This window comes from Bombus vancouverensis, chromosome 5 (genome assembly GCF_051014615.1).
Source record: "Bombus vancouverensis nearcticus chromosome 5, iyBomVanc1_principal, whole genome shotgun sequence".
NCBI classification, from domain to species: Eukaryota; Metazoa; Arthropoda; class Insecta; order Hymenoptera; family Apidae; genus Bombus; species Bombus vancouverensis.
Window position 1 is genome coordinate 8,430,134 of NC_134915.1, and position 10,815 is coordinate 8,440,948.

At 34.8% G+C, this 10,815-nt stretch overlaps 1 protein-coding gene across 1 annotated transcript; it reads right to left on the reverse strand.

The window, feature by feature from the left end:
* Nucleotides 1–483: 483 nt before the first annotated feature.
* On the reverse strand, nucleotides 484–6,154 carry LOC117164611 (uncharacterized). The gene is made up of 6 exons (XM_076618512.1): nucleotides 5,726–6,154; nucleotides 4,775–5,074; nucleotides 4,199–4,427; nucleotides 2,803–3,398; nucleotides 2,043–2,445; nucleotides 484–1,150 (listed from the first exon to the last, which is right to left on the reverse strand). The coding sequence occupies exons 1-6, from the start codon at nucleotides 5,940–5,942 to the stop codon at nucleotides 529–531; spliced, it is 2,367 nt and encodes a 788-aa protein (XP_076474627.1). The 5' UTR covers nucleotides 5,943–6,154; the 3' UTR covers nucleotides 484–528.
* Nucleotides 6,155–10,815: the final 4,661 nt, after the last annotated feature.

Here is a 10,815-nt window from a genome sequence, read left to right on the forward strand (position 1 = left end):
TTGTCCTAACTTTGTCGTGTTAATTCGTTGATTTTTATTAATAAATACTTTGACTTATTAATGCTACACATTATATCATTCTGTATGATCTTTAAAACATTATGTTCGTCGCTTTTTAACTTTTAAATTTCTTTAAATAATAAATCTCCTAAGCAGTTATAATTTATCACCACTGAATTTTTTAAATATATGAATTTAATAAAATTTAATAAAAGGTAAGCATAAAAGACGTTCGAGAGAAATATACCTTTATTGCGTGATCTAATAATTCGTAATCCTGGTTAATTGCACGTTTCATCTTTATTTAACTATTTTGGCAACATGTTTGATCGTTCTGAAGAATAATGCAAGTGCGTTATTACAAAATTACTTTTTCGTTGACAGTAATCAGTTTTATTTAATATCTTTCGATGGTAGATTAATGATTATGAATGTGATCATTTCGTAAAAACTAGGTATTAAAAATATCAAAATATAATAACATTTCGTTTAAAAAATATTTTAATGAAATTGATAACAGATAGTTCTTCAAGAATCTTGTTCTGCGGTAGATTCTCTGTAACCGCTCTTAGGTTCTCTTCGAAGTTCTCTGATCACAATCGATCTACTAGAACCGACTGGTTGAATATCTGAGTCTTCGTCATCGGTCGAGTGCCCGTCGTAAACTGTGTACCTCCGTCGCCTTTTTTTTGAGTTCGGTGTTTGCGGTCTGGGTTGAATTCTTCCGCTTCCTGATTCTACAGAATCACTTATCACGCTTTGCCTTCTGGCTCTACGTACCATATAGGCTCTAGAATTTTTCTGATTCTGTGGTAAAGCGGTTTCGCTGTTATCGACGGAGGTAGTTCTTTCTCTTCTGATTCTTTCGTGTCGTCGCTCTTCCCTTCTAAGCAAATCATCCTCACTCTGAATTCTCTTCTTTGTTCTCCTTGTTCTTCTATATTTATATCTTATGTTATCAGCAGAACCCATAACACGCGCAGAACTTGTTTCTACCGAAATTTCATCCAAATTATCTAAGGACCGGGCTAGTCTCGGCATTTGTACTGCTTCTTCGTAACTAGGTGGCCCTATTAATTCGAGAGGATGGATTCTTGGTTCTGGTGCACGTTCCAAATGTTCTTGTTGCTGTTGTTGCGTAGCTTGGTTTCTGTTGAACAATCAACAATTACTTTTTCTTTTCATGATAAAAAAAATATTTAATAAAAACGATTTAATTGAATTGAGAGTAAATAATTGAAATGAGAATAGATAAAGTCAATTAAATATTTGGATTCTTATCTTGATAACTTTAAAAGAGATTTCATCAATTATGTCGAATGCACCATGATAACTTCTATTGAAGTCATTGAAATTTCTGTAATAATATGGATTTTAAAAGAATACAACTTCCGAAAGGAGACACTTAGCTTTTGTAAATGAGATTTATAAAGGATTGTTAAGTATACAATCGTTAATTTATAACCGCAGCTATACTTTGATCTTTTTAAATAAACTTATTTCATTGAGGTAAAACAGATTTCTAATTTATTGTACATAGGTAATATTGTAATTTGTACAGATTGACAGATGTAAAATGATAATTAAGAAACGATGAAAATGTTCTTGAACTGTAATTTTAAATTTTGTAGTTAATATCACTATATCGGAAAAATTGCAAAGAATTATTTGTATAGTTCTCGTTTTCGTAATTTTAAAAGAAAATTCCTTACTATCTGTTTTATCTTTGGGGAAAACACTTTGTTCATTTAAAACAGATCGCTTATAAAGTTTTAACACTTTTTTTTAGAATAGTTATTTTGTTTGCTATAGTCGAATAATTTCTTAATAATGCAATCCGTCTGAATTGAAATACTTTCGTGATTATTATCGTCAGTTTTAAATAGATAAGTAATCGTTTCAAATTAGATATTCATAATATCGTATATAAAAAATTTCAATATAATATTTTTTATTCTTAGAGAGTTCTTAACAGTTCTTAGAGAGTATAGTTAAGTTTATAAATCGTGTAAGTCTGAATTCTTTAAAAGAGTCTTCCTCACCTTCTTTGCCTTAATAGTCTTAAAGTTTCCAATTGTTGTCTTTGTTCGATAGCTCTCCTTTTAATCCTCATCATATGTCTGATAGATATGAAAGTTCCACATAAAACAATGATTGTAAGAATAAAGAGCATCGCAAATCCCCAGGTTCTGTCCTTGTTGTAATAAACAGATCCATTCCATGCGTTGAAACAAGCAGTTAGCCAGGTATAACCAGATACGTTCGATGGACTTTGACAAAGCAAAGTTTGTTCCACAGTTTTTGCTGGTCGTTCAGTTAGAAAAGTATACAACATGTATAAGTCCTCACAGTCGCAACGCCATGGGTTATCCTCTAATTTTATGTTGTTTATATCTGGATTGTTTCGAAAAACTTCTGGATTTATAGCTTCTGTCAAACGATTTCCTAAAAATTTAAAAAGTTTGCTATCATTAAAAAAATTCGAATAATTCTAAGCGTTATCAAAGCAATTGATTAAGAACTATTGTCTGAGCAAATTAGTAATCAATTATTTAATTTTCCTCGCTACCTCTGTGTCATAAATTTAATGTGATAAGATGCTAATTAAAATTAACATTAATCGTTAAAAAAATTTATCGGTTGTTTAGTTTTGAAAATTAACGTCTACGATGTATTTCGATTGGTCGACTTATACACGATACACGAGCAGGTAAATCATTAAAGAGATACGTTTCAAAAATACTTGAAGATCTCAAGATAGGTATGGTAGCAGATCTATCGATAAACTGGTAAAAATCAAACCTGATAAGTCGATTCTTAGTAGTTGCGGTAACTGAAGAAACGTATCGTTGAGCACCTCGATTATTCTATTTTGCCTTAAATCTAAATTCTTCAGTGATGTGGATTTTAATTTTGCTGGAAGCCTTTGTAGTCGATTATCACTCAAAATAACGCTCCTTATTTTTGGCATGTTTGCCAAGAAATTTCCATTTAGATCACTTATCAAGTTTGACGATGCGTCTAACGTTGCTACCGTTGACGTGAAGTTTGGAAGCTCGTGCAAAACGTTGTAGGATAAGTTGAGCAATTTGAGTTCAACATTTTCGTGAAATGTCAATGGGTGAATCACTTCCAAGTAATTGGCAGACAAATCTAATACTTGCAGTTTCACTAGACCCTCGAACGTGCTCATATTCAATTTTTCAACTCCATTCGCGTTAAGGTAGAGGAAGCCGAGTTCTCTATTTTTAGCGAAGATTCGATCCGGCAGCATGCGAATCATATTGCGGGATAATCGAGCCTGAGTCAATAAGGGAAATCCGTGTAGACCTGGCCTATCCAGATTACATCTCGACACGTCCAGCTTCTTTAGTTTCGAGTGTGTCAATGTCGAGTTTCTGAAAATAAAATATTCACAATATTGTTTATGTAAGTGTAAAATAGGCTAACATACTCAACTGTTAAAATATTAAATTGGGTTTCATTTATCTTTCCTTCTTTTTTATTTTTAAAAGTTAAAGACGAAATAGTTGTAAGGATAGCAATTTTTATATTTTTACACAAAATCAATATTTCTTATGGGGTTCACTACCTCTTACTTGTGTTACTTTTTCATAGAGAGATGTAATATCTTTCTAAATTTAATAGCTTCAGTAATATAATAAGAATACAGAAAGAATAGAAAAAGACTGGTGTATATAATAAGATAATAACTTGATAGGCTGGTAATAATAGAAAAGAATCTAATGCTTCTTAGAAAATATTATGTTCTAGATCGTATAATATTAATTTGAAGAGGAAATTATAAAATTTCGTTCATTCTGTAATTAAAATTAGAATAACGGCTGCAAATTTAATTAGTTGCGAGTAATTGACTTCGTTCTTACAGTTTCTTATTCCTTTCAACGTCATCCTGTAATGTCACATGTTCTTAATATTTTTCATATTTGTATAGTAAAAAATAGACTTTTTATGCGAATAACGACGTAACGATCATACTGTACGATAATACAAACGAAAATTGATATCGCAACCAGAGTTGCAGAAACAGTTATACATGTAAGACTATGATTTTAATTTTTTGTTTTGGATATTTTTTCATAACCAAAACTGAATCATCTTTCGTATTACAATTAATTCTCAAACGTTGTCCTCGGCTTAAGGAATAGTTTCTTTGCTTAGAATTTCGATTGCTTACCTCGTGCTGTAGACTAAGGTAGGATTGTTGGACAGTCGAAGCTCTTCAAGCGCTGGAAATCCATTGAAAGTATCGGGTCTTAAGTAATTTAAGTGGCAGTCAGACATATCGAGCCACTGTAATTTTGGACTCCATGTTTTGTCAATGTTTTTCAGTGGGTTTCCCATTAACGTAAGCATAGTCAGTGCTGGTAGATTATCCAACGATGTATTAGTGAGTTCCCGTATCTCTGTTAAATGAAAAGGCGTTAAAAACAAATTCGATGGTTAACAATTAAAGTTTCTTCTCAGAAGCGTATTTACATCGAGGAATAAATTTACAGTGTCCTTATACGTATTAAATATATTATTTAGCTACTGTCGCTTTCAATGAAAGAATTAAACAAATAAATCTTCCGAATATTAAATAAAATTTAATTGGTACTTGTATTTGGAATTTCGGTTTTTATATTTTTGAAAATTTATTTAAAATAAAAGCCTTGGAAAATTCATGTTTACGATGAACAAAGAATAATTGAAGAGTACGTAACAAGTTTATTATGAAAATATTCATATAATTAATGAAATATAATTGTACCGCAGTAACTAGCATCCAAAGCTTCGATACTGGCGCTCATTAATCCCTCCAATTTGGATAATGGATTTGTGGATAGGTGTAGAACCGTTAACGATGGTAGTTGTCCTAAGGATCTGATGTCAACGACGTCTTTTATCTTGTTGTCGCTTAGATCCAATCGTCGTAAACTTTTCAAAGACCTTAAATCCTCGGGCAACGAACTTAATTTATTTCTTGCTAAATTCAGGTATTGTAAATCTGTGAGTCGCGTAATATCATCGCTGATATTCGTTAATAGATTGTTGGATAAATTTAATTGTTCTACCTAAAACATAATTAAAAGATGATTGTCACGAAATAGTTAATAAATTGTTCTTTAAAACGTTGTCAATATCGAATGCACATTCTTGTAACTGGTATGTCATCATTTCTTGTACGTAACGTTTTATGATCAATACATGACATCAATCTATAAAAGATTATTGCTCATATCTCATAAGATTGAAATCCATTGTGTCCAAAGTTATTACAGATAATATAAAATTTCATGTGAAATGATATTTATAATATCAGAATACAATTTATATAACGTTGATTGATTCCCAAAGCGAAAACGTATTAATGATTCGAACGAAAAATTTCGTACATGTGTATGCATGCATATTTTCATACTGCAGTACTTCTATGTATGTTGACGTTGCTATTTTTACATAGTTCGACATATATAGTACTTTTACATATTGTTATATATGCAATACTCTTCAAGATATTCGTTAGATACTCATTTCCTTTCTCTACCGGTACATTTGTAGTAATGACTCATTCTTAGTTGCTTTTTTAATCATTAACGCGATAAAGCATAGAAAATGTCTGTTACACCGCCATTACCAACACTCGCAAACACTTCTTTTCTTCTTTCCAACACTACGAAGATGAATTCGTCATTAGCTTAATCTTACAGAGAGAATTCACCTACCACGTCGCTTATATTTTCAGGAAACACTTCCAAGCCTTGTTTTGAACACATGACAGTTCTTGGTTGTTGGCTGAGGTGGCACAAACATCTCGTAGGGCAAGTACTTTGACACATCGTGATCGAGAAAATCGAGAAAATTCCTAAGTACGTGGCTAACAAAGATAGCAAACCATGAGGCGACATTATCCGGTCCTTCATATTGTCTACTATCATACGCGATCGCGTGAACTTCCATAGAAATCACATTTTCATTCGGAAGCGGACTCAGATTCTTGTTAATAGAAACGTGGCAGGAATTTCTATGTCAACTTTCGACTGTACATTTTCACTGTTCTTTTCTTTGAGGTTTCGTGGAATGAAGATGAACGGTTGCGGATCAATGAGTGGGCCAACAGTACTCGGAACCGTCCTGAAAACTACTGAGTACTTATCTTTGATAAGTAACGTGGGATATGCCACATGATATCTCTGTAAGATAACTGGCGCGTACAACGAGGTGTGGAGAACATTATTTCCAGTGATAGTAAAAAAATCCAAGTGATATATCGACAAATGCACCTGTTATTCGTCTAAAAAATTACGATCATCGTTATATATGAATTATTTACATTTACTGGAACAAATTACGAGGTGGTAAAATTCGAAGAGTGTTAAGTACAAAAATTGAATATTTAAAAAATCATTAGAAAAGTACTACTACCTATTGTTACAAATATACCATGTTCTTCTATACATTTTATTGTGATGAAAGAAAGTATAGAAAGATTAATTATCGTTGATACTTAAGAAATATTAATGGGACTATTACAGGAAGTATATTTAAAAAACTAGTTTATGGAAACTTTTTCTGACAGAAGGATACAGTGAATCGTCTGTGAATTGAAATTTGAATGGGCAGTCCAGTGGAAAATATAAGACATTAGATAAGTACCTCAAGCATCCGAAAAGTCGATATTGAGGCGGCCATCTCCGCAGTCTAAGTCTCTTTCGGCTGACCCATGCGGATATTTTCCCCTTTCCCCAACTACTGTCGATGTATTACAACCTTTTTTTATCAATCCAACAGGGCAGCATCTAAGGTTTTCTGCAGACTGGAACAACCGCAACCCGGAATTATGTCGATAACCAACGTCAATACAATACAGTAGCAAGAATGCGATGAGCACGTTGGACGTTAATCCATAAGATATTTAAGAGATAAAAGGATAAAAATTCTCCTTGCTATTTTCATTTTCATTTCCAAGTTCTAATCGCACAGCCTTACTTCAGTTAGTACTGGTATCTGAATATGGCCATTCGATTTTAACTTTCTCGTAAGATAGTTCTAATTTCAGTGAAGCACTTCATTCGCGTACCTCGTTACATATCCTTGGCTGCTGTAAGGAAACAAATAGCGACCAACGTATAGAAATTTACCGGGATTACAGCCTAGCATAATAAAATAATAGCTACAGTTTACAAAGAGAATGCTCGCTACTTATCAAGTACCTACAATGTAGAACGTGTGAATCAATGCATGCGATAAGAATTTAGTTAAAGTTAGATAGCTGTGACATGCACCGATAAAGGCTCCTCCCTTCGTGTTGATAGATTTAAAAAAGTCGTTATCCGCGCAGGACTGTGTCTCTCTCTTTTTCACACGTCCGGTTGGTCCAATGGGGATGATAGGTCACACCCTCGGGAGGGTGCAACCGGTTTAGCCAGCGCCGGCGCTTAGCCGACGGCTTATCCAGTAGGGACAAGGACGCGCTACTTCTACCTGTTGATATACTAAACCAACCCCTTCGTGGAGATTTTGCAAATCCACAGTTCCACACCAGACATTTGGTCACGCCCTCCAATCTGAAGATTACACGAATTCTTTGCATTCTTGTACCTGCTACTTTCCATCTACTCTTCCGGCTCGTTATAACCAGATTCTATGAATTTCAAACATTGAAGCTACGAGCTTTTAATCATCTTACGCCGAACATTACGTTATTAGAACAACGCCACGCATTCGCCAAGCAAAAGTTAAATATTGGGTTATGGAACGAAGAGTACTTTGCATCACGATGATGGTTATTCAATGGTTTCTGTATGGGTTTGATTATCAAGCCTGTATCGATTTCCTATTTCTAATTTCAAGTCACAACCGGTGGATATACTGCAACGTATAGTTGTAATAAAAAAAATCGGCGCTCTTTAATACGGAGAATGTGAAGTGGCGTTGATTAATAAAATTTGATTAAAAGTAAATTTGGTGTCCAAAGACACGATTCCGTGTTTAGTATTTAACAAATTATTAAGCGGCAATCCATATATAAATTTTAAAATTTATATACTTCTTAGTTAAACACTGGAATATACGGAAATAGACAATTCTAATTCAATCGAACGAACACGACAGATTTGAAGTGAACGTTTTTCTATTCTCAATAAAGTTGCTATATGTAATATTGTTCAGTTCTTTTACGTTTCATTGTTATGTGAAAAACTGTTTCCCTGCAAATGTTCGAATCAACGCGTCGATACCCGTTTGAAAAATATGTAATCTTGTAGAGACCGAAGTATGTATCGTCTCGGTATGACAAATCAAGAGAGAAAATACATACTTCTTGCCCGTTATCTCGAAAAATATTAACAAGTATATCTATTCTCATCTGTCAGCCGTTTAGTAACAGAATCAAAAGGTAACAAACGTATTCTATGCGTGTTTCTGGCAAAGCCGCGGTTACCATTATCGTAAAGGCACTGCCCATCCAGACAACAAAAATTCATCCGGCAAACTCGCTATTGAGGCCAGCTATACGAAACAGTTGCTGGAGAAGATATTACGTTGCTACTATCTGGCCTGGTAGATTCTGTCCTGTATGTCTACGTAGGTATATATATATATATATATCTATATACTATATACATCTCTCTATATATTTTTAACGCCTTCATTTCCGGCCACGTTGGGACACCGGAAATAGCGGGACGATACCTCGCGGTGTTTCAGGTATTGATCAGTTCGAGAACTGGGTACCACCCACCCTCAGCGGGTGGGGGTGCACCCTCTGCAGACTGGAAGCTTCGACCCCTGTACCGACCCCCTCCCTTTTACCCTCACCACCGGCTACCGGCGTCGCTCGTGACGCCCCCATCCGCCTCCACCTCCATCCCCTTCTCTCTGCCAACCTGCAGTTTCAACTGCCCTCCACCCACCGTGCCTCCATCCCCTGCGACCCAGCTACGAGCCATCGAAGACGAATCTTTAGATATCGCCGTCGTCTCCGCTCGGATCTTCGGGTTACGCTTCAGTAGGCTCTTCGGAAATAAAACGGGGACGAGTTTGCATTGGTATCGTTTGCACGGTAGCTTCTTCTCAGGAGACGTTTCAGGATTTGCCACAGCTACTTTATGGACCGTTTAATTGGAAATACTGCGACGTGGAATTTCTTTGAAGATTAAACCGCAATTCTTCAGAATGTTACGTTGCTGTTGTGTTTAATATGATATTTCTTTCGTCGAATTAATGAGAATTACGTAGTTACGTGTTAGATCCAAGTTGTTTTTTTTCGAACGTGATAAGCTTGGAACCACAGAGTCGTCTGACGTGGAAGCTTGACGGGAGGGTCGAACTCGCGCTTTTTATGCTTATTACATATTTATCCTGAGAAAAAATTGCTCTTCCAAGAAACTTTTATCATTTTCGACTCTATGTTGCAAAGAAGATGGCAGATAGTTTTGCATTGGATTTAGTTTTATCTATTCGTAGAACAAAGTATACTGTAAAATAGTATGCTGACAGGAAATTTGACTCGTAGATATCAAATACGAATAAGAGAGTGTCATATTCGTTGAATGTCTTCTATTAAATCCTACGTATTAATTGCCAATTCCTTGCTAATTCATGCGAAAGTACAATGATACGTAAATTGAAATTACTTACATATACATATATCTTAGAAATACATATCTCTCCGATCTCTAATTACTTACGTATAGTTTATGCTACTAGTTTCGACGGGAGTTTAGGAACAAATATCCTAAAGTTCTATGCAAAACTATTTTTTCTTTACAAAAAGCACTGACTGTTGTAATTAAGGTAATTTTCGTGCTTAACTTACTCGTTTATCACCTTTCGACATTAGAAACGGGGAAAAGATACTTTTGCGGGGGTTATACACGCGAGTTGTGAGATTCCGGAGTGATTTTATTTTCCCTAAAGCCACCCCCGCCACGCAATGGCTCTAAGCTCGGTTATAAATAACGGCTTATCTTTTGTCGGCTTCAACGCCACTGCGAGTCTGTACAAAGGCAAACTCCACTCCTCAGAACGACCCTACCCACCACCTTTTATGCCTTGTAAGGGGGCGCGTAAAAGAAGACGTCTTTCGGAACGTGCACTCGTAATTGCTGTGGCATGTATCTGAATTAAATCCAGCGGTTTGTCGTGGTCTTTCCGCATCGACAGGCATGCACAGATTGTACGTACAGATTTACGGTATCCTGTACGTGGCTTTGTCCTACGGGTTTACCCTACGTTCCAAAGTTTGGGATTGTTATCGTAATTCCAAGTGTTGATGCATTATTAAAATTAGTGGAGTCGGAATACATAATAAATGCAAGGATTTTTTAATGAAAGGGGTAAAGAAACAATTAAATTGCAAGTAAAAATAAAAAACACTAAAATTATTTCATTTGAAGGTATGAAATTATAGGTGTTTTATGATATATATATTACCTATATTTTGATAATATACGAACTTTCGATGATAATGTGTGCATATGTGTATATACATAGATTATTTTTGTGTTCTTCAGAAGGTGATAAGTACGAAAAGAGTTAAAGTTGTAATATACAAAGTTTAAGATTTTTTTGTTGATTGCAGCAAGATAAAGTGGATTGAAAATTATAAAATATGCGAATTTAATTAATATATAAAATTTTTAAATTTCGGGCTTCACATCCGAATCGTACAACAGTGATACCGATTAAATCCTTCGAGATTAATTAGTTCGTTTTAGGTAAATTAAACACCAGTGTTGATACTAAAATTAAGGAATTTTCAGGAAATGGAGTTGTTTAGCTCGTATGTATTTAGTATAGTCGTGTGTG